This window comes from Ischnura elegans, chromosome 3 (assembly GCF_921293095.1).
Source record: "Ischnura elegans chromosome 3, ioIscEleg1.1, whole genome shotgun sequence".
NCBI lineage: Eukaryota > Metazoa > Arthropoda > Insecta > Odonata > Coenagrionidae > Ischnura > Ischnura elegans.
Genome location: NC_060248.1, coordinates 128,996,128 through 129,021,662, shown reverse-complemented (window position 1 = coordinate 129,021,662; position 25,535 = coordinate 128,996,128). Strand labels below are relative to the sequence as shown.

Sequence of the window (25,535 nt, the reverse complement as noted above, 5' to 3'; positions counted from 1 at the left end):
ACAAATAATTATACTGAAAGTACGATCTGGAATACCTCGAATACTTTGAATTTTGCACCAACACTGTGGCACACACATTGTTGGTGGTTGACGCGGAAACAACGTTGAGGACTCTTGCCGTTAAGAGTATGCAGTGCTGTTTTAGGCAAGTTGACGAACTACATCACGTTCATGGATAATGAATAGATATCGTTTGATGTGTGGGACCAAAAATGATTGGGGGAAAGATCTGAAAACCCCCAATTTCCCCCCTCAAAAGCCCCCCAAACAAATTGAAAATGACTGGAAAAAATCCACTCATCGGGTACTTCCATCATTCATTCAGCTGCTGACCCCGAAGCGTTCCACTCATTGGAAAGATTATATCATGGAAGACTAGAAGGATGCAGACTTCCCCAGAAGTCAGTTTTGTTTCTTTATATCAAACGGCTCTGCAATGACACGAAAGTTGAAAAAGGATTGAAATTTTCATAAAAAATGTAGTAGTAAAAAACTTCTTGGTGGGGAGGTCTTCTTGGTGACTTCAATGACCTCTGATGCAGGCCCCTTGTTGAACGTGTACCATGAGTACACCAACATTCAAAAAATTATTTTCACTACTTCTCATTCTAACAAGGAGACATGGCCAAAGTGATGTTCGGGATCTGGATGCAGATGTCATTTTCTGAAACTATATAGGTAAGGTAGAAAAAGTGTCTCGGCTTTCCTCCACATAGGGCCGCGTTCGAGAGATATTCGCATGCAAAGATTTCGCACACCATCACTTCTGCACCTCAGGTTTGATGTGTGACTGGAAAAGAAGCAGATTTGATCCTGAACGAGTAAAAATGCTAATGATTTCATTAAAGTTGAAGTAGAGAAAGTTGATTTTTAGAATTGTTTGGTATATACCTTTTTATTTTTACATTCATTAAGTGTATTAGAAGAATAGCATTTAATATTCTTTGTGCAATTCTAGTATTCGAGGTATTTGAAATTTGAGATATTATAGATATGTATTTGAATTATGATTTAATATCCGAATTTGATATATGAGTTTGAGAAATCTGCTATTAGACCCATCTCTACTTGAATGTATTAATTTTACAGCTAGTTTATTTTTCAAAATATTTATTTTCAGGTTGGATTCCAGTGAGGATATAGAAGAAAACAGACGTAATCTTATGGCATTGACACAAAAGGTTTTTGATGCTATAATATCATCAGCTGAAAAGTAAGTTATCATATGATTTGGTAAAAATGTATGAAATTTGAATTAGGAGAATATTTTGAATTAGTTATGTGATATTGAGTACGTCTTATGAATAATTTATTCTGATATTGTTATTGTTGTATAATGTTGAACTCCCTTGTTTTGTCTGTCCAGGTTTCCTCCCCAGTTGCGAAGCATGTGCCACTGTCTTTATCAAGTTCTTAGCAAAAGATTCCCTCAAATACCTCAAAGTAACATCGGTGCTGTGGGAACAGTTATTTTCTTACGCTTCATCAACCCAGCTATTGGTAAGGGAAATTTTTAAAATTGTAATTGAATGATCTATAATTACCTATTATACTCTTGCTACTGAATGAAGATTGTTAGAATCCTATCTATATCTACTTGCGAATACTACCCTGCAAGGTGTTCTTAATAGGTATGTGGCAGGGGTATTAAGACTAGCCGTTTAACAAGAAAATAGAAACAAAAAAGTATGTGTCATTTGACAACCTAGTTTCATCCAGCATTTATCATAATATTTTATTGTTATGGGAAAAAGATAATTCCTATACCTACCTGTTTAGCAACATATATATGTACATATCTCTTATTTTATTTTTTCTATCGGACCTGGACATGGGACAGTTCTCAGTGTTGCCCTTTCAATCTCCTATCAATGATGCAATGACTCCACCAAATTGTATGCTGTGTATGCATTGCCTTGTAAGGATTTGTTAACTTCGTGTATAATCATTTGGCTTGTCTGGGATTCAAGTCTTGATCTCGGAGTTTACAGTCTGGTGTGCTTGCAGTCACAAAACCTAGCCATCCTTTTGAGCGAATAGCTCTGCACGTAAACAATTGTTTTGGGTCTCGGTATTATGGCACTCTAGATTGGGCTGTGCTATATTAGCCACTTTTCAATGAGGATTAGTCCAACTTAGAATTTATTTACTCTAAATTTTCACAACAGAGTGTTGTTGATTATATGAATCTTTTCTTTTTTATTTTTCATATTACAGGAAATGTACTTCTTCCTTCTCTTGTTATTTTTGTATGTGTTCTCTCTTCAAGGCAATCATCTGCTCAGTAGCTTCCCCATCAAATGCATCTACTGGGAAAATATTAGTTAAAAGTTAATTACATCTCTTTGTGTCAACAGTGTCTACTTTCATGACTTCTACTTCTAAAAGACTGAATGTAGATATTCAGTGATATGTGATTTTAAGGTTTACCTTTAGATTATAAGCAAATGTTGACTTCTTTGTTGTCTTTCAATTCTTGTTAGTTAATTTACCCCTGAATTTAGTGCCTTATTCTATTCTGTTTTATAATTATGGCATATATTTTACTCAGTACATAATTTGAACTTTTTATGTGGTATGAAGTAGTAATTTCTTTTCCTTTCTGTCTCTTTCCAGTGTCTCCATTGGAGATGGGCATTGTCAACAAGCAAGCTCCCACTCCTGTGAAACGTGGTCTAATGCTGATGTCAAAAATTTTACAGAATATAGCTAATCATGTTGAATTCAGCAAGGAGCAGCATATGCTTCCCTTTAATGATTTTCTCAGATCGAATTTTGAAACAGGCCGAAGGTAATTAGTTTTTTAAATAATATTTTGCTTTTGATATGGAAAGAAAACATAAATCAAAGAGGGAATCAAGTATAAGAGGGTGGGAGGGGGTTGAATATGGGCGATGAGGTGGAAATGGAGGGAAATGGGGTGAGAGGGTAGATGTCCTTTAAGGGTTGCGTTGTGTTCTTAAGAAATTAAGTGCACAATTCCAATGAAGAAGCTGAGGGGTGGCAGTTGAGTGGGAGGGGAGGAAACATGTCTGGGGGGTTAAAGGGCTAAATCCATAGTTTACACCAACTCACTCTAGGATACATACTACATCAACGTAGCTTAGTATTTTTGTGAAGCATTTAAGATATGTACAGTAAAACCTCTTTACATCGTTGATTGTTTGAGGCGTAACTTGATGAAAGCGATTCATAATTAAATTAAAAAAGAAGAACTTTGTGCTTTCACATTAATATTTTTTAACGACCATGGTTTCAACGTTAGACGTCACCATCAGGTGAACTCTACAGAGGTCCATCACATCCTTTTATACCAGGTTAGGAGGGGTAGGGAGGAAGGTAATTAGGTTGAATGGATTGGTCAACAGAGAAGAGGGAGGGGGAAAAAACTTGGTCATATGGTATGAAAGAAATTAGGGGGAGGAGGCTCCCTTAGGGAGGGCATGGCAGGTGGAGGGGGGGTGGTTCAGGTGAGAGAGAGGCCGAAGAGTTCGTCATGTCATTAGCCCAGGAATTTAGGAGTGGGAGGCTTAAAAGAGGGGAGTGGTAGTCATACAAAAATTTGTTTACAATGTTGTCATTGGAACGTACGTGCTGCAAAATTTCCATTTGTTCCAAAGCATCTAATCTAGGTCCTTTAGGTTCATAATGAAGCACTTCAAAAACAAAATCACTTTGATGATTGTTATCTAACAAATGTATAGCAAATTGTGAAGTAGTCTTTTTATTTCTCTGGCAGGCTTGATGTTCTTTCACCCGCTCTTGAAATTGTGGCCCAACATACACCGCGTTGCATTCACATTTTAGTCTATATACCCCACTCCTTTCTTCTCTTGGGGTGGGATCTTTTGTGAGGGAAAGAATGTTCCTGAGGTTGGATTTATTGTAAAACGCAACTTTAATTTTATCCTTAGGCACCTTTTTGTATATCTTCGGCCCGATGTCCTTTAAAAAAAGGGTTCTACGCCACTTGGCCGTGGATTCTTGTCGCGTTCGGGATCCATAGATTTCTCCCACTGCTTGTTTTTTTAATTGTTTCCGATATAAGCTATCAATTATCAACAGTCACTTAAAATTATTAGGATAGTTGGATATCTTTTGTCTTATTTACTGTTAGGTATGCTCTCATATGGAGCAAAATGACCATAACTAATGGTTAACGTGTAAATTACAACATAATAAAGGTGTAAAGAAAAAAAAATACGGGTGAAACATTTATCGCTAAAAATGTCATTCCATGTACGTAATTGTGGCTGCATCAATGATCTCTAGTTGTCTCGGTACAATTTGCAGAGGTAGTTAGGCCATCTCGGGGGTGTCTCCTTGGTATGAAGTATGGAAGTTTTACGAGATAAAGAGGTTCACTACAAAGAGGTTTGCCTATAAATTTACATGTAAATCTGACAGGACCGTAGGGGTGGTATGAAGTATGGAGGTTTATGATGTAAAGAGGTTCACTACATAGAGGTTTTACTGTACTTGTAAATATTAACAATTGCGATGAATACCTACAGTCATTATGGAAAACTGCAAACATGAAAAGCTAGTTAAGAAATCATACAAATTTAGTCCTGTTGATTCACTTTCACTCTTCATCTCAACTGTCGTCGTCTAGGATGGCTAGGAGAAACATGTTAGATGAGGAGGGATGGTGGGGGGGGGTGAAGATCTGTTGTTCGGGGTGTGAAAGGAAAGTTAGCTCAATCAATCAAATTGAACAGGATAAGTGAGAGGGAGTCGGCTGGTGCCTGACAAGACTTGTGTAGTGGGGTTGGATGGGCCATCCTTGCCGAAAGAAGGGGGAATTATTTTGCTCTATGTAATAGAGGGATTAGCAACATGAACCCCCTACTCCCTCCCTCCATTCTGTTACTTAACCACCCTCCCTCCCACTACTACTCACCCTCCCTTAGTGTTCATGAACTGGTTTTAATGTGATGCGGAATGGATTGTAGAGTGTGGTTGAACAACATCAGGCTTCCATCATCAATATTCTACCAAGTTGTAGAGTGGCTATGCCCTCTTGGTCTTCAATCATTACCAATTTATTTCAACATGTTGAATTCATAATTTATTTCCAGCTAGGAAATCAGTCATAACCATTGTATTGGGTTGGATACTGAATTCATAAGTCAACTCCTCATGAGAACCTTATTACAGCATCACTGTATTGGGGTTTTGTCGATGATGTTTAATTCTCTGGATGTATTCCTTTGAAAGTATCTCGAGCATCTTTATCGATGAATGGGGAAACTCAGCTGAGAGGACAGAATCAAGTATAGAAGCATGCATGTAGGAAGTTTAGGACTTATTATTGTTGACAAGGTGGATTGTGGTAGTACTATAAAGTTCAAAATGTTTGTACTTGTAATAATTGGTTCCTTAGAAGTGATGTCCTGTAGAATTCTTCTACTAATAATCCCAGGATCCCCCTAATTGGGATGGGAATGAGTAATGTCAAAGATGATTTATGGAAAGATTTGGTCCTTGTTGTAATTTTTGATAAAATTTCCTCAATTTATTCTGCCATCTTGATATTTTTCATTAGTGTACATATCATCTCTGTATTTAGATCAAAGCAGAATGTGTTTAATCTTATAGCACCTGTTGATGCTAAAATGAAAAACTTACTGCATCTAGGGGTGGTTAATTAATATTAATCATCTCTTCTTGTGGCTCTCATTTCTTTCTTGTTGGCATTTCCATGCCATCTATTTGATATTCTACATTGGGTTGCGTGTTAGCTTTCATTACAATATATTTGTATGAAGATGGAACTCCTTTGCTAGAGAAGAGTTGGTCTACATATTTTTTTCTTGATCAAGATATGCAAGACTTACCCATTCCCTTTGGACTATGGCGTCTGACTCAGCAGCTGGACTTTGGCTTATGTTTGCTTATTTTTTGTCTTTTACAGATTCTTTATTCAAATTGCTTCAGATTGTGAAACAGTTGAGCAAACTAGTCATTCAATGTCATTTATTAGTGATGCCAATGTTCTTGCATTGCATCGGCTTTTATGGAGTCACCAGGAGCGTATTGGGGACTATCTTTCAAGTAGCAGAGACCACAAAGCAGTTGGAAGACGACCTTTTGATAAAATGGCAACATTGCTTGCATACCTGGGACCTCCTGAGCATAAACCTGTAGATTCACAGTAAGTGCCGTTTATTCCTTTTGCTGAACCTTTATCTCCACTTTAGATGATGTCAAAATTTAACTTTCAAGTGCTTCTCATTTTAAGTTGCTTAAAGACTAGAAAAAAAGAACTCTTGTATTAAAACTTTCAGTCTCAATATTTCTACAATAATATAATGTCTTTTTTTTCCAGCTATTCCTGCGGTACAAGATCTGACACATGCCTCCTTAATAATGTGTAAACAATTTTCCTTTTTCCCTAATGTGTTGTAAAGATGTCTGGTATGCTTACAATTTTGAAATTCATTGTGAAATCTTTTGTTGTTTCTCAAGGCTTGAAGCTTGTTAATGTTTATGGCTCATGAGATAAGTGTGTAGACAACCCATAAATGGTGCATAGCTCCCTGTCAAAAGAACAGAAATACTACACAATTAACGTTTAGTCTGCTCTTCTCCTCATACACTAGGTGGAGTAGTATGGACATGACAAGTACAAAATTTGAAGAGATCATGTCAAAGCACAACATGCACGAGAAAGAGGAATTCAAATCAATCAAGTCACTTAATATTTTTTATCAAGCGGGTACTTCAAAGGCTGGATTTCCTGTATTTTATTATATTGCCAGAAGATACAAGTGAGTATTTTTTTACTTCAGGGGTTGCATAATGAATGTGTAGGTTGAATTTTAACAGGGTTCCCACTCAACCGTGAAAACCTTAAAACCGTGAATAAGCCGTGAATTTCGTCTACCGTGAAAAAACCTGGAAATAGCCGTGAATTTCGTCACAAAACCTTAGAAATCTCTCAAACTTGTAGAAAAAGAACTACAATTGACAGATCAAAAAAAAAAAAGATATTTCAATCATGTTTCAAGGCCGAGCCACGTACAGACACTGTCCACCCATTTATCTGCACACGTATATTCGCAGTGCAATTATTGGTTCTTGTGCCTTGACGACGCATTGATCTTGAGCCTGTGATTGGAAGACCGGCAAACAAAGTGTCCATTAACCCTGGCGAAAAATCAGACACTTCTTTACTTCCCAACCTCACTGCTCCCTCCATTTTGCCGCTCACAACCTTAAGCTTCACCTAAATTTTGATATCGATAGGTGACGTCATGAGAAATAGCACTTTCATTGCTACGTTTGAATTCACGGCGCCTGTCGCGGTTGATAAATGTTTAGTTAACGTGCGGGCGGTGATTGTTACGTCATCAATATTTCTGCCTAAAATGGCTTATCAACAGACAGTGAATTTGACGATATTTGGACCTTGAAAACCTGGAAAAAACCGTGAATTTTATAATTCAGTTAGAGTGGGAACCCTGTTTAATCATTACTGTACTTTCACAATATAATGTCCTCCGTATGATTTTGGAGTTGTTGCAGGTGTTTGTGTCATGAACAGTAAACTGATGGGGTGGAAGTTGTTAATATTTTATGAAATTTTTTGTATCTGGGGATCCATTGAGGAAAATTAATGTTTAATTTTTAATGATATGCACTGTAATTATCTAATAACGCTTCCATTTATATTTAGTGTATAGCATACTGAAGTGATACTTGCCTTAACTGAAGAATTTAAGTAGGAATGGATTCAAATAAATATGTTCTTATCCACAATATTTTTTGTAGAGATTTTACTTGTATAGCAAAAGATAGAATGTAGGAAATTGATGGCAAATATTGTGTAGTTTGAGTCACTGCAGACCCAATACTAAGTGACATTCTATGGCATAAAGACTCTGTTGGCTGAGTTAGACTTGTTCTAGTTAGTTTTGACCCTTGGAGCCGTATATATGGGCATGATATTAACCATTAGCAAATTAGTGAGGCAGCTATTGTGGAAAAATTTTCATAGTAAGTATGTACCTATTTAGAAATAACTAGAACAGCTCTAGTACTGCTATGTAAAAGGCAGGTAAACCACCACATTATCATTCCATGGAGTAGCAGCTGCTCTACTTTTTACTTTATTATGATGGCATTTTATTTAGTATTAGATTTGAAATGGGTGGGGTTTACCTGAGATTTCGTGGCCCTTCCGGGATGTATTGAAAGCAGCCCTGAGCAAAGGGGACCCTGGAGTCTTTACCCGGAAAATTTTGGGATTTTTGATGTTGAAAACATGATTTTTGGGACTCAAAAACTGTAATTTTGTATGGGAATTTATTAAAATAAAATATATACTATACGAGGGTCTATCTATATATATATATATTATATATAGTTCAAGTTAATAACGATAAACACAGAGACACAAAAAAGAAACACTCACATTGAAAAAATAAACTCGTCGAAGCTATCGAAGCACTTCAGGCTTCTTCGTCAGCTGAAGTATGATTCATACTTCAGCTGACGAAGAAGCCTGAAGTGCTTCGATAGCTTCGACGAGTTTATTTTTTCAATGTGAGTGTTTCTTTTTTGTGTCTCTGTGTTTATCGTTATTAACTTGAACTATTTATATTACGTGCCACGTGCATATCATATTTTCCAAAACATTGTATATATATATATATATATTATATATAAAAAATAAAGTAATAAAGGCTCAAGGGGGGTTGTATCCCAGAAACCTCCTCCATGGCTATGTCACTGTTAGGTGCGAATCTATGGATTGTTGACTCATGTTGATGATATGTATGTTAGAAAATGTTAGGAATATTTTTCCCTTCCTCTCATCTTTCCAAGCCAGAAATGTCTACAATGCTCAACCCTTATTGTGAAATTATACATGCATTGCTGTCATCTTTTGATCTCGTACAAAATTTATGATTCATGCTGTAATTGTGTCCTGAATCGGTCAGAGTTTAGACTATCGATCACTAAATTGGGTGGCTCAACTGCTTCCTTTCACATTTGCATTGGGTTTTGCAATATTCCTTTCTCCTGTTCATGTGTGATTATGCTTTGTGTTTCAGAATTGGAGAGACCAATGGCGATCTTCTCATTTATCATGTTATATTAACTTTAAAGCCATTCTGCCATTCACCATTTGAGCTAGTCGTGGATTTCACTCACACATGTTCAGATAACAGATTCAGGTGAGCATTACGTTACTGTTGTATTGTTAACTGCATGTATAGTAAAACTGTTTATGTGACAAATTTAAAAGTTGGTGGTTGTAAAATTTATTTTCATTAAATAATGAATTGTGAAATTTGATTTTTGAACTAAGGAAATTGAGATTAGCTCTATCACTGAGAAGTACCAGTGTTTTTACATTTCCACTGTTGTAAAAAGTATCCAAGCATGTTTCTTAAAAAATATTCAACCTAGTACATAATAAAATAAAATGATTAAACCGAGGTGTGATTGGTTATTGTAAGAACCATTTTGATTGTTCGTTATTTGCATCCTAACTAATGCTCGCAATTCCTGTGTTGACAGAAGATGCATCACTTTTTTCAATTTATAGTTACGCCCTCTCTCAAGTTAATGCGAATTGTTTTTATAATCATTTCAGCAAAGTTATAATGTATTTAAGAGGCACAGGGTATGGTAATATTTTGCCACTGCATGCTGTAGTTCAACCATAGGTGTTTTTTAATATTATGTTATTGAATTTGTGTTGGTTGTTTTTCTCCATAGAACGGAGTTTTTGCAGAAATGGTTTGTCGTTCTACCTGAAGTGGCATATGAAAATATACATGCAGCTTATATTTACAACTGTAATTCATGGGTGAGAGAATATACCAAATACCATGATCGGATTTTGGCTCCACTGAAGGTAATCTTGCTTTTGTTTTTAAAGTTCAATTTAAATCATCATTCTCTCATTGAATTAAATTATTGGATAAAGGCAATTCTTTGTGGAATTTTCATGCATTAAACATGTTGCAAGAAATTACTTAGTACTTTCCATGCAATCAATTTCAACATCATTGTGTCATTTTCAAGGGGTTCTCCCTTCTTGAAAATCACACATTGTAGTGGAAATCTGTGAGGTTAATTAAAAACCTGTGTGGAAAGGACAGTGTGGTTTCTTTTAATGTGTTCTCACATTAAAATTTGAAGTGAAACATTTCATTTACCAAAATTATATGTTTTATTTTAATCAGTGTATGTATTAATATCAGAAGTACATTGTTGTTAAACTTAGGCTTCTAATCCTTGCCAACTCTTTCCAAATGTGTGCTTTTTGGCAAATTTCAGGGCAACCGTAAATTGGTCTTCATTGAGGCACCTACAAGACTGAATGACTTCATTGAATCCGATCAGCAAAAGTTACCTGGTGCTACATTGTCATTGGATGAAGATCTCAAAGTTTTCAACAATGCTTTGAAACTCTCCCATAAAGATACAAAAGTGGCCATTAAGGTGAGAAACTAAAGCTGAAATTAAGGTTCATGAGGAAAAAGTCTCACTTGTTAAGTTAAGGTTTAAAGGAATGAATTTTTTCTTATTTGTGTACATCAAGATTAAGTTGGTGATTAAGTCAATTTTGATATCCTCTAAAAGTCTGCAAAAACAGTGGAGCCCACTTGAAAAGAAACTGCTTATAACAAAGCCCTGCTTTTAAAGAAGTGAAAGTCATTATCCGTTAAAAAAAAGCCTTTTCACCATGCAAAAAATTCTGCTTTTATTAAAGGTATACTAAAGTGAGTCCTGCTTATAACGAAGTTGGTCTTGAGGCAAGATATATTTTAAACCTCATCCAACCCGTTTTAATCATTATGGCATCGTCATATTTGTTGTAAGATGGTGAGAGTGCTATCAATATGCAATTATTTTTTGGCACGAATGCTCGAGCAGAAATCTGCCCTTACCACTTGAACTTCTCAGACTAAAAGAGCATGCCAACTCCCACCCCTGCCATGGCCTGAGCAAAACTCATGCTGATAATACACATCCCACCCTGTCTTACTAGCCACTCCTCCCCTTGTCCGTCGGTGACCTGTCATGTCTTTGTCAGTCTCTGGCAGTTTTTTTATGCATCCTGTGCTGCGTTAACTAAGTGTGCAGTACTATAGAAAGTGATGTTATATTGATCAATATAGAGGGGGATATAAGGAGAAAAGTGCAAAGTTAAAAACATAATTAAAAATTTTCAAGGGAATGAACAATAAAATGAGTAAGACCAATGTTGCAAAAAGTACGAAAGGTCAATCAGTACTTCATCACTCTCTCAGTGATTCTACCCTAAGGTTGGATCTTGAAAGAAGTTGTCTAACTTTGCCTGATGGCTTAGTCCATGTTGACGAGCTAAATTAGATGGAGACGAGTTAAAAAGTAATCATACATGTTTCATCCAAGTTCTCAGGGTGGTAAGCCAGTCACAGATGATTTTTTTTGGCAATTGGAATGTTACCAATCAGCTGAACTTACGCATCTTGAACTAGGGTTGTCTTCTCTCAGAAATAAAACTTATGTGAGAGTGAAGATTTTGTGGAGGGGTTAGAGTCTGGGCTCAGGCAAAGAAGTGGGAATTGGTGCAACGAATCAATAAAAAGATGGAAGGGGGCGCTCTCTCTAGACTTAACTGCTATATCTTCCTCTTGAGTCTAGAATGTAACCTCAACATCCAAGCCTCAAGGTATATGTCTGGCTCTATGACAGTGGTTGCTAGCACTCGCCTGGCACCCTCCCATTGGGGAAGGCTCTTGTTCATATTCTCATCAGCAAAGATTAGCGTTGATTGGTAAGCAATTAAAATTTGATTCTATCTATGTTAGACTGTAATACATTGTGCATTTATGATAATGCAGCATCCCCCCTCTGTGTTTGGCCATGATTTTGACAGGATTTAAATGGAAGCCTTGCCGAAGCAGAGAGATGTCATTCTCTCTCCAATAGGTGGCTCGGCCTTTAAAATTTGTCCGATGAAAAATCTGAGTATGGTGAAAATTTTGTTATGAAAAAAATGATTTTTATGAATGCATGAATTCAAGATGACAAAATTACCCCTTTCCAGTTTATGTTCTAATTGCACGAAAGAAAATGAAGAATTCTTTAGAAGTTGGCTGAGCTAACAGGATATGATATGAAGAAAAATATCAATTTTTTGATAGATTTGGATGTTAGCTCTTCCTCAAAATGCTCTCAGACATTTTTATTCCTTTCCCATGCAAGGCTATGAGACAATTGCTGCAATATCACTGCAGTTAGCTTGGCGCAAAGCTCAATGAAAAGTTCACAAGAGCAGGCCCACATACATAGAAGTTTGGTTATGATGAAATAAACTTCCGGCCCTATTTACTTTGTTAGATATGGGTTCCACTGTATGCAATTACTGAGGAAGTCTATTTGGAAATCCATTTGGTTCTTAAATATATCACTGGTTCATTATTGGATTCACTTGATCTACTCCCATCATTTTGTTAATTCCATTTTGGCAGATTTTTTAGCTTTCATATGAGTGTTTACTGTTTATGATTCAAGTGCTAACTATTTTACTTACATATTTTTACAAGTTTTCCTGTTTCTGAGGGTAAGTCACGAGTTAACATGTTTGCATAAATACATATGTATATAGGTATCTGTATATTTGAGGGGAGGCATAATGAAAGTTTTTAATCTTGGTTACATATTTTTCTTTATTCGATAGGTTGGTCCAACTGCGATACAAATAACATCTGCTGAAAAAACCAAAGTTTTGTCCCACCCTGTCCTACTGAATGATGTTTACTATGCGTCTGAGATTGAAGAAGTCTGTCTGGTTGATGACAATCAATTTACATTGACCATTGCCAATGAGGCTGGACCTCTATCATTTATACATAATGACTGCGACAGCATTGTACAAGCTGTTATTCATATTAGAAATCGATGGGAACTTTCTCAGCCTGTAAGTATTGAATTATTCTTTAAACATTTTATGATGATATTGTTTTAACTTTTAGGTTTTAACCAAATGAATCCTTTTGAGTTACTCCCTTGGCTTTGTATTTAAATGAATAACTGAGCAGTATTTCGAAGCATCAAGCAGGGATCAGAAATATATCAGCATGTTTTTCATGATTCATGTGTTTTTGATTTTTTTCTAAGACCATTTGTAAGAGTAGGTTTTTTTGGATTATTAAGTGTTTTTTTTAAATCACCAGTAAGTAACAAGTTTCTCACAAAGGAATTTCACTTTATTTCTCTCCACCAAACATTTCTTTGAATTTGGGAAACTGGAAAATGTAGTCTTCAATGGTTGTGTGTATAATATGGTTTCCAAGGAGCTGCAGTTGTTAGGAATGCCTTAATCCAAGATCCAGTGACACTGATATGTAGCTTGGTTCCCCATCTCTAAGTCCCCACCCCAATGGCCTATCTGTGATGCTCAGTCTTGGCTTGGCAGCCATTGGAGATGGAGACATCCCATTCACTTCTCCATCCAGGCAAATCACACTCTGTGATTCCGTTTTTGAGTGCTAAAAACACTGCACTGGTGGACATTCATTCCCTACTGTGTGACGTCTATGGAGGAAAGTACATGGGCTTACAACACATCTGCAAATGGTTGAAAGAGTTCAACTATGGATGTACAGACATCCATCACGAGCAGCATTCTCCAAGATGAGTCTCAAGAATGCTTACAGAAGACCACATGCAGAAATATGTCGAAGCATTCTGCAAATTCTTCAGGCCTATAAAACTGGTTGCGAGAAATTCCTGAACTCTATTTTCCCTGGGGATGAGACGTACGCGTTAAGAGATTTACTGATGTGCAAATTTATGTCTGCTGGTACTGCAACTGTGTGGGGTGGTGTTGTGAGATGTTGTAGAACATTCTTCGCTCAGTTAAAAATAAGAGGAGAAGCATGCTCATGGAGTGAGTGCAATTATAATAGGGCAACATTTGTCTGCACAATGCCCTTTTAACAATCAATGTCTTCAACAAATTTGGATGGGATATTGTATCACACCTAACCTACAGCCCAGACATAGCTCCAACCCACACAGCACAAAGTGAATAATATGCACATAATATTCAAATATTATGCGAATATTATGCCACCACAATGGTATAAAACGCGCATATTATGTACATAATATGTGCATATAAATGGTATAATGTCCTCATAAATTGCGGTATTATGCGCATAATATGCGGAATATATGCAGTGATGGAATGGCATAATATGCACATAATATTCAAATATTATGCGAATATTATGCCACCACAATGGTATAAAACGCGCATATTATGTACATAATATGTGCATATAAATGGTATAATGTCCTCATAAATTGCGGTATTATGTGCATAATATGCGGAATATATGCAGTGATGGAATGGCATAATATTTGCATATATACGGAATATATGCACCTTTTATGTACATAAAAGGTGCATATAAATGGTATAATGTCCTCATATATTCCGTATATATGCAAACATTATGCCATTCCATCAGTGCATATATTCCGCATATTATGTGCATAATATCGCAATTTATGAGGACATTATGCCATTTATATGCACATATTATGTACATAATATGCACAAGTTATACCATTGATGTGGCTATATATATGCACATATTATACCCATATATGCCATTTATATGCACCTTTTATGTACATATTATGCACAATTTATACCATGGATGTGGCCTAAAATATATGCGCATATTATGCCCATATATACCATTTATATGCTCCTTTTATGTACATATTATGCACGATTTATACCATTGATGTGGCTATATATATGCACATATTATACCCATATATATATGCACCTTTTATGTACATATTATGCACAATTTATACCATGGATGTGGCCTAAAAAATATATGCGCATATTATACCATTTATATGCTCCTTTTAGGCACGATTTATACCATTGATGTGGCTAAATATACGCACATATTATACCCATATATACCATTAGTATACACCTTTAGGTACATGTTATGCACATTTTATACCATATCTACGAACCTTTTATGCATATTTTATACCGTTGATGCGTGATAACATGCAGTTGCATAATATTCGAAAATTACATGAATAAAAATTGATTTCTGGAAACGAGGAGAAATTTAATGAATCATTCATGTAGACACAGCATAGGTACATTGCACTAAAACAAGGCACAATCCTTCATCGTTGTATCACAAATATACAAATATTCAGTTAGGAGTCCTATATCATCGCAAATTTGGTTTAAATATCATGTGAATGACATCTAATGACAAACATTCGCCCTTCCATAATCGTTACTCATGAAATTGCGATTAGAAAGTACAAAGTATGTCACACGAATTCACAATCACAACACTCGCGATGATTCCTTCCATGACATCCGCATGGTTGAACATCTACGGTCTTTTCTTAGCGAATGTATTAAAAATGGTCCAAAATGTGATTCCAAGCCACAAAGAGGTCTTCTAATCGTATAATTATCTCTGTGTTAGTCATAGAGTTGTGGCGAGCAATCACGCAAACGATGTAAGCAAGCCGTTCTTGAAAATGCACTCCGAAACAATAAAGATAATATTGTCATTAATAATCACAAACTAAAATAATTATATGCATATATGATCAAGTACGTGATATCTTCAGGGCGAAAGTGCAGCTCACAACCTGGTTCAGTACTTAAGTGCCAAAACTTCGTCTTTCCTTGGAATAGCCTCCCTTCACTTTTCAAGCTGGGACTCTGACTGAAAAAGTACCGTCATAAGATATACATTTAGGTAATTAAAAAAATTAATTAAAGTACTGGGAATAACACTCAAAATTAGGAGCTGATAATTTCAGATTTGCTTTCTACCCTATGACAAACGACAACGACTCACGTACGTGTACTTACTTTGATTTTATATAAAGTCCTGTTCTTCATACCATGAAGCTTATTATTCCTTATCGTATATGCGTTACCAGAATAGTACTGTGACATAAATTAGTTCCGTAAACCCATCTTTTCCTCTTTAATATTAGATTTTTCAATAGACGTTCAATTCTCCCAACTACGGCAATATGGCTACGGCAACAACTAACAACAATGAACAACAACACAACGGCCATGGACAACGGCAATATGGCTACCAAGCTGAGTACCTCGCCAGACCGGAATATGCCGGTGTGTAAAATAAAAAAATAATAATAATTGTGGAGTATTCTGCGAACGATACGAAATTGTTAGTGATATATTAAAACATAAGTTTTCACATTTTTTGATACAGAGGATGTATGATCATCGATTTTTACGGATACAATCACAGTTTACGGCGGCATAATATTTAAATATAATGTGCATATTATTCGCATATTATGTGCATAATCGACGGAATATTATTTGCATATTATGCCTATCCATTTATGCAACTTTTATACTGAATAGGATTTTTGAGTTTGCTGGGTGGCCGTTAATTAATGATTCTTATAAGAATCATAATTAATGATAAAATGTTACTAACAACGAAATAATATACATACAATGTCAATATTATTAATAGTTTACGGCGGCATAATATTTAAATATAATGTGCATATTATTCGCATATTATGTGCATAATCGACGGAATATTATTTGCATATTATGCCTATCCATTTATGCAACTTTTATACTGAATAGGATTTTTGAGTTTGCTGGGTGGCCGTTGATTTATGATTCTTATATGAATCATAATTAATGATAAAATGTTACTAACAACGAAATAATATACATACAATGTCAATATTATTAATAGTTTACGGCGGCATAATATTTAAATATAATGTGCATATTATTCGCATATTATGTGCATAATCGACGGAATATTATTTGCATATTATGCCTATCCATTTATGCAACTTTTATACTGAATAGGATTTTTGAGTTTGCTGGGTGGCTGTTGATTTATGATTCTTATATGAATCATAATTAACGATGGGATGTTACTAACAATGTAATAATATACATATTATGTCAATATTATAGTAATAGTTTACGGCGGCATAATATTTAAATATTATGTGCATATTATTCGCATAATATGTGCATAATCGACGGAATATTATTTGCATATTATACCTATCCATTTATGCAACTTTTATATGGTATAAATTTTGAGTGTGCTGTGTGGGAAGTGACTAACATCTCTTCCTTAAATTGAAAAAACACCTGGGTGGAATGCATTTCAGAACCGGAGAAGAGGAAAAAGATATGGTTATAAGCTACCGTCACAGTGGAGTGCGTAATTTCCGTAAGTGAGGCATAAAAAGGATGGTACACCATGTGCAAAAATGCATTGATCTCAAAGACATTTATGCTGGAAATTGGGAAAAGTCTTAGCTTTTCAAAAATATACTATTTGATGCCAGTAAGCATGTTTTCATTGTGTAAAATCATTGATAACCTTATTTTAATATTAGAATAATTAAGAGTTAATAAAATTAGAAAAGACTTAGCAATATTTCCTCTGAATTATTTTTACACCCTGGTGCAAAATATTGCAATGTCTTCTTTAACTAATACTAATAACTTCCACTTATCACTCTAGGCTTAATTTAATGGTCAGTCCTAGTAATTATGTATAAATACTTAATAGTTTTCATGGCTTTCTGTTTCTAAGTATGTACATATATACCATACCTAATTTTGACTTTTTTAGTATTTCAGCTTGTAAGTTATGAATATTAAGTTTATCACTTACTGAAGCTATTTCCCTGGTAGCACAAGTGATAGCATATATGTAGAATGTACTTTGATTCCATGGATACGCTCCCTCTTGAGAAATGTGATATCCCAATACCAGATCCACCTTGGTATTAGGTATCATATCTAAGGATGTGCTATAACTTGTTCTAACTGGGTTATTTGAATGGAAGAGAAAATGTTTCGTATAATTTGTATATATTGTAGTTGTCTGGTATTTTACCCTCGAAGATTTCAGTCTTTTCAGTGCTTATAGAATCTAATCAATAATGATCAATAATTTCACAGGACTCCGTCACAGTTCATCAGAAAATTCGACCTAAGGATGTTCCTGGAACATTGTTGAACATGGCATTGCTTAACTTGGGATCTTCGGATCCCAATCTCAGGACAGCTGCCTACAATCAACTCTGTGCTTTAACAGCTACATTTGATCTCAAAATTGAAGGTCAACTTTTGGAAACTTCTGGTAAGTTAGAAAATGATGCTATGTCTTCATTAGCCAGAGCTCACTGTGCCCCTCTCTAGGATTTACTCATTAAATGTTTTTTTTTCCATGAAATGTTACTTGCATTCACAGCCTACCATTTTAAAATGCATTTATATATTATTTTTCAGCTTGTTCCGGTAATCATTGCATACTTTTAGTAAATATTTTGGAATTCTCTCTGGTTTTCAGGTCTATGTATTCCATCCAATAATACCATCTTCATTAAGTCAGTGAGTGAGAAATTAGCTCACAATGAGCCACATCTCACCTTGGAATTCCTGGAGGAATGTATACAGGGTTTTCGGAGGTCAAATATTGAGCTGAAACATTTGTGCCTTGAGTACATGACACCATGGCTCGCCAACCTTGTGAGGTAAGAGATAATTCGTTCAGGATTTACTGTGTTGTGTGTATTAGATGAATATAAATTGCAATAACAAGTCAATCAGGGCCAAGTGATGCATTTTGTGTTTACCCACTTGAATTCTTACTATTAGTGGGGTGAAAAATTGTATAAATAAATATCAATAAACTTGTAAAATAATATCATTTATGTTGCATAATATGATAGGGTAGTTTTTTGTCTCTAAAAACATTTATAATAGCAGGAGTACATCACTGTTCGATTTTATATAACAATTTATATTTATTATAATTTATTGAAAAATGAAAATTTCATTCCCACATGAAACACCTAGCTCTTCTGAGCATAGCAGGAGATGTTATGTATGAGATTGATGATATGATTCACCTGCCCTGGTCACTAGATGGTTTACCGAGTGCCTGCAGATGTTCTATATCATCTATAACATCAATGATATTGATGGTATAGATATTGTATCTTATTAATAGAATCCTGTTGTAGATCGCATTGACATTTATGCACAGAGACTAATTGGTCTATTCATTGGTAATTAAGAAGCATTTTAGTATTATGTAAGCACCTGCTTTGCCATTTTAGACCCTCCCCCTCATGTAAGAAAAAATAAATGTCTGAAAGTAAGCAAACTCATTATCCATTCTCTAAAGGGTGCTGACATCATGGTTGATCAGAAAAATTATGATTCAAAGAAAATGTGTTTGTCATTTTTATCTTTCTACTTGGTGTACTTAAAAGTATCTAATTTTTCTATTCATAGGTTTTGTAAGCATTCTGATGACACCAAGCGGCAGAAGGTTGCTCTCATCTTGGATAAACTGATAACATTGACAATCGAAGAAGTGGAAATGTATCCATCCATTCAAGCTAAGATATGGGGAAGCATTGGGCAGGTAGGTACCTGTGTTAATCATGCAACAGTATTTGTATATGAACTCTTAACTCTTTTATGAGTGTTTTTTCCTCTGCTGTTGCATTGCCAATCTTAATGCATAATTTGAAAAAAATGTCCTCAATAAAAACAGTAGACTCTCGTTATTACGAAGTTCACGGGACCGAAAAACCGGAAGTTCGTAATAGAGAAGTTCGCATGCACGTTTCTTTTAGGAATTGTTGAAAAAAAACATTTGTCAAAATTTCTTTTCTCTTCAATCTCCCTAACTTATGATCTCACTGCGAAATATAGCGAAATCAAGTATATAATTTACACAATTAAATTATGCACAAATATATAAAAACAAGCACATTCATTTCATTTTCCCAACAGAAGAATGCGGCATGATGCAATCGATGGTTGATATCTTCCCAATTGCTGTAAGTTGTCAATATATGAACTAAATGCATTCCGAGACCTTACTCATAAGGTAAACCTAAGCAAGACATCGAGGAGTGCGGTTATCCTGGAGAATGCAACACCGCATCACAATTGGGCGTTAACTCAGATAGTGACAAACTGATCTAGATGTGTGTGCGTCGCAGCCGGAGCCGAAAAACAGTGCTGTCGGCAGGAAAGAAGAGCAGGCAAAATGCTGAGCAGTTCCTGACTTCACACCGTATTCAATGATACTTTGTTCAGATGATGCCCTAAGTGGCATTTCCTCTACACCACACGGCATCGCATCGGCCAACTCAGAAGGTGCCAGATGAGGAATTTCGGGCATTCTTGAAAATTTCGAATGTTCTTATCTTGATTGTTTCTAAATCGAATGCGCATAGGAAGAGGACTACCTTTAAGTCCAATTTACGAGCGATAATGAGTGGGTCACCATGATTCCACGGGAATGAAGCTTATTATATGATGTTGTGTGGACATTGAAGTATCTCCGACTGAAGAATAATTGACGCTCTTGGCCACAGTACATGAGGAGAACTTAAACATAGCAAAATGATTATAACATAGGGTAGTGTGTATCCATCTAAATGCTGTTGTGTATTTGTTGAATTTCGCAATAGTTTATTTTGTAACCACCGGGACTTGGACTGTGGTTCGTAATTTCATAATAATGAAAATTTCGTAATAACGTTTCTTTAACTATAGATTGGATAGACCTTTCCGTCGGGAACAAAAATTTGCTTCGTTATAACAAGAAATTCGTAGTGACGTTGTTCGTTTTAACGAGAGTCTAGTGTACATTAATTTATGTATGCAATTTATTTTATTACCTTTGGTGTCAATAACTGCTATTTTTGCTGTCAAATACAATTGTTTTTTATTCACGTATAGTGCACTCTTTCTTTTATTGGAGCTGTGCGGTGTTCTTTTTTGCAAATCTTAGATTCTTACATTGAAATATGCTGCTCTTGAAATATGTTCATAATGAATTACTCTATATGAGCATTTTTGAGCATTATAAGTAGAAGCTCCTTTGTCTTGTCCTCACTGCATCACACTACAATACTACCTAATCATTGTGTATTCCCGATTGTGAAACATCAAATTGCTGAGCTTATTCATGTTTTTCAAGTGGAGATGAAAGTAGCTATGTAGTTATTTGGTGATCAATTTTATATTTTGGACCTTTTGTGTGACTTAATCTCCTAATTGGATTATTTACAGGTGCCTGAGTTGATTGATATGGTTTTGGACAGTTTTATTAAGAGATCTGTGACTGGAGGGCTGGGCTCCCCTCAAGCAGAAATTATGGCGGACACTGCTGTCGCTCTTGCTTCTGCTAATGTACAGCTTGTGGCCAAAAAAGTCATTGGTCGGCTATGTAGGGTGAGTATTTTGATTGTAATAGTATTGCATCACGTATATCTGGATTTTAGAGCTTTGTATTCGTAGCGGTCATGAATTACATGCTTCTCGTCACACTTGGGTTAAATGGTTATCTAGGATTTTTCTACAAGGATTTAATTTGGGATCGATTATTTTTTCTATATGTTTAAATTGAATTTTCAGTAGTGAAAATAAATATTTTTTTCTCTAAATTGTTTTTAAATGTTCTAGTACTCAGCGTAAGCATATACATAATTTATATTTGGGAGAATATGCAGATGCTCATATGGAGCTATTAAATATTTCATTTCTCTACATACATTTGATCTTATGAATGTAAATGTTGAAGGTTTTGTAGTTAGCTACACTGCATGATGAGAGTTATTCATTCGTGGTATTGTGCTGTGTCATCTTCTGTATTGTGCTGCTTTGTGATTTCTCTGTGGAAATGGCATCTCTTGGGAAGAGCTTAATGTGTATATACTAGAGATGTGCGAATAGTATCCGCGAATACTCGAATACCTCGAATATTAGAAAGTATTCGATGTTCGAGGTTTCGAATAGTTATGCGAAAAGTACCGCCTCGAATACCTCGAATACTTTGAATTTCGCGTCATACACTGTCGCACGCACGTCGTTGGTAGTTGTCTCGGAAAAATGTAGAGAACTGTAGTCATTTAGTGCTCGCAGCGCCATTTTACGCAAATTGACGAATTGTCCCCGATTCCCCCCACCAGGAGAACCTCAGTGCCGTGGGATAGCAACCTTCTGGCATTTCCCACGATCCGCTATCCCCCTCCATTCAGCACTTGCCTCACCCACTCTGACGCTTTCCTCTTCTCCGAAATCAAACAAAAGGTCCCAGATCGCGCAGGGATCGCATTACGAAGACCCCTGCTTCGAAAAAAATATCGAGTTACGAGAACAATAAAAACGTGTTTCACGCCCTCCCCCCTTTTCTCACCCACTGACCATTTTCTGGCTACCTGCTTCGAAGTTCCCCATTTCTGGAGGTCAACAGCTGTGTGAGTACCGCACTAGCCCCCCCCCCACTCTGAGGCTTTCCTCTTCTTCGAAATAAAAAAAAGGTCACAGCTCGCGCAGGGATCATATTAGGAAGACCTAAGCTTCGAAAACATACCAAGTTACACGAGAACAATAGAAACGTCTTTCGGGCCCTCCCTTTTCTCCCCCACTGACCTTTTTTTCCTACCAGCTTCGAAGTTCCCCATTTCTGTGGAGGTCAACCGCTGCATGAGTCATCTATTAGCACAAAAGGTGTCTAAGAATGACTTTCGTCAATTGATGTTACACCTTTATTGAATTGAAATATTAGCAATGTGCGCGTAATTTCAAAAAGAATAAGACCAAACACGACGTATTTCTGAGTTTATGTAAGCATTTTACGCAAATAAATAAATGTCAAAATACGACGGAGACTTAGCATTCTGGCGAAACTCGATAGGAGCAGCAGAGCTTCTCGGAAGTTGATGCGGTATTTTTTTCCGAAAACATACATCAAGTTACAATTTATGAGTGGTGCTATAAATCTTTATTGTTACAGTCCCAGACAAAGGGATATTTTCTCAGAATATTTGGTTTCTCCCTGATAGCAATTCCAATTCATCTTCTTATCTCGTGAGAACTCCCAAAGATGGACTGAAAATAATTGAAGAAAATCCGGTGGAAAAGAGCTTGTATTTTGCAAAATGCCTCAGATTGTCAGCTAGCACTTGGCAGCAGGAGTGAGGGTAAAGCGATGTTAGTTGAATTAATTATATGCCCAATTGTTTCCATAAAATTAAAATATTCATTAATCAGCTAAATTCCTGTTGGAATCATTTAAAGGAAATCAAAATTACTCCCCAAAATCTTGTGTTGCCTGCTGCATAGGCAACCGAGTCAAACATTCCAGCATTCATCATTTAGTATTCGAGGTATTCGAATATTCGAGCAATGATTTAATATTCGAATTCGACATTCGAATTCGAGAAATCTGCTATTCGACCCATCTCTAGTATATACGTTTACCTTGGCAGTCGGGAGAATCATTGATTTTCATTTGGCCTTTTCTTTGTGAAGCATTTCAGATAATTTACAAATTTTGGAATGAAAAAAATTTGTACAATTCCTCAGTTTTATTTTTCTTCATTGTTTTCAATGCTATTTCATCATTTTGAAGAGATTAAAAACCTTTTTAGCTGCAGCATCGAAACAGGTAGAAGAGAATAAAAGCGAGTGGAATACGCTATGTCCTCGACGTACTAACACGATATGTTCCAAGGCATTATTCGCGAGTTGAATTTGTTCATAAGTTGAAAAACCTATGTCAGGCATCGAAAAGTGTTTTTATCTTGCAGAATGCAACACTGCATTGCAAATTTGCTATAACTCACTGCGGGAACGAAATGATCTATCTGTGTGCGGGACGTGGTTGGAGCTTAAAAAATTTTGCTGTCCGAGGGAAGGAAGAACGGGTTTAATGCTGAACAATGCTTGACTTCACATTGGTTTAATTGTCCCTTTGTTCAGGCTGTGCCCAAAGGTCCTCTACAACACACTGTGTCGCATCGGCCAACTCCTAAGGCGCCAAATTTGAAATTTTGAGAACGCTTGAATTTTTCAAATGTTTGTATCTCTGAAAGTTTGTAAATGAAATGTTAGTAAAGTAGAGGACTAAATGCAGTACGATGTTTTTTAATCTAAACAATGTAAAAATTCCACCAATTAAGCCCATTTACAATTTATGTATTTTGATTATGATTGATGGATAATTATATATTGAATTTAAAAAGATTTCATGTCTATTTTTCAGGTGATCGATAAAACATGTGCCTCGCCAACTACATTATTGGAGCAGCACCTCATGTGGGATGACATAGCCATTCTAGCTCGCTACTTGCTCATGCTGTCCTTCAACAATTGCCTCGATGTGGCAAGGCATCTTCCGTACCTCTTCCATGTTGTTTCTTTCCTAGTGTGCTCAGGTTCTCTCAGCATGCGTGCCTCTACCCATGGACTTGTCATCAACATCATCCATTCCCTTTGCACGTGTACCAAACCGTCCTTCTCTGGTAAGCAGTTGTTGGCATTCATTTGAAAAATTATGCTTTCATTTTCAAAAAATAGTTCCTGCTTGACTAACTAACTTATAACAAACTATGCATTATTATCATTATTATTTTTCTATGACCTGCTATTTGAAATGGCTCCATAAAGACTCATTTAGAAGTTTCTTAATGTGACCATGGGCCTTAAGTTATATATGATGAGGAGCCCTCTCTTTATGAACCCACTTAAAACAAAGCCCCGCTTTTAATGGAGTGAAAGCCATTCCCCATCAAAGAAGGCCTTTTTGCCTCATAGAAGTACCACTTTTAATGAAGGCATACTGATAGTAGTCCAGTTTATTAGGAAATTGGTCTTCTTGCAAGATATATTTTATATTTTTAACCTCTTCTAAGCTGTTATAAAATATATTATGGCAATTTCATATTTTTTTTAAAAGACGCTAAGAGCTCTGACAATGTCAAATTATATTTGCCCACAAATACTCAAGGAGAGATCTACCATTAGCACTGAAACTCCTCAGACTAGAGGAACATGCAAACTCATGCCTCTGCCATGGGCTGGGCGAAACCTATCCCTATAATGCCTGGGGCTACTCTTACCCCCTCTCGCTAGCCACAACCCCTCCACAGCTCTGCCATTGTTCCTTCCCCTGTTTGTCAGACTCTGGTGGTTTTCTTCTGCATCTTGTGCTGCATTGCCTGTGCACAGTCATATAGACCATCTTGTGATATGGAGGGCGATAAAGGAAGAAGATAGTGTTGAGTTAAAATACAAAGATTTGAAATTTTCATGGACATAGACCATAAGATGAGTGTATGCAAAAAAAGTAATGGACCATACAGCAAAAAAAGTATGAGATTTCTCTCAGCACATATGAGGTAGGTTAAAAAATTAGGAGAAAATTGAAAAATCCAGTGATCATGTGACTGAAGGAGTTCATTAAAAAATCTGGCATTCTAAACAGTGGAATATTGATGGTCCTGTGTTTAAGTGATCCCTAATAAAAAAAAAATCTCCCAGCATCCAAAACTCCCTTCCTATTTCCTAATCAGCTTTTTGTTGCTTTTCCTGAAATCCAAGACAGGGTTTAATCATCCATTCAGCCCATTTCCTTTCCCCCCTTGTGTTACCACAACTATCCCTTCCATATTTTACTCCCCTC

General features: G+C 36.1%; 1 protein-coding gene across 9 annotated transcripts in view; it reads left to right on the top strand.

Annotated features, from left to right (window-relative positions):
* LOC124156553 (neurofibromin) overlaps window positions 1-25,535 on the top strand; it is a 115,273-nt gene that overhangs the window by 50,295 nt on the left and 39,443 nt on the right. For 6 of the 9 annotated variants that reach the window (XM_046531166.1, XM_046531163.1, XM_046531161.1 and 3 more), the window contains 15 exons: window positions 1,121-1,213; window positions 1,367-1,500; window positions 2,617-2,791; window positions 5,918-6,157; window positions 6,332-6,376; window positions 6,582-6,773; window positions 9,063-9,185; window positions 9,733-9,871; window positions 10,297-10,461; window positions 12,689-12,928; window positions 18,002-18,182; window positions 18,393-18,576; window positions 19,343-19,475; window positions 21,140-21,301; window positions 24,117-24,375. In XM_046531166.1, coding sequence (XP_046387122.1) covers window positions 1,121-1,213; window positions 1,367-1,500; window positions 2,617-2,791; window positions 5,918-6,157; window positions 6,332-6,376; window positions 6,582-6,773; window positions 9,063-9,185; window positions 9,733-9,871; window positions 10,297-10,461; window positions 12,689-12,928; window positions 18,002-18,182; window positions 18,393-18,576; window positions 19,343-19,475; window positions 21,140-21,301; window positions 24,117-24,375 — 2,465 coding nt within the window. The remainder of the gene's footprint in view (window positions 1-1,120; window positions 1,214-1,366; window positions 1,501-2,616; window positions 2,792-5,917; window positions 6,158-6,331; window positions 6,377-6,581; window positions 6,774-9,062; window positions 9,186-9,732; window positions 9,872-10,296; window positions 10,462-12,688; window positions 12,929-18,001; window positions 18,183-18,392; window positions 18,577-19,342; window positions 19,476-21,139; window positions 21,302-24,116; window positions 24,376-25,535) is intronic. The other 3 variants (XM_046531169.1, XM_046531168.1, XM_046531164.1) reach the window with 1 other exon arrangement.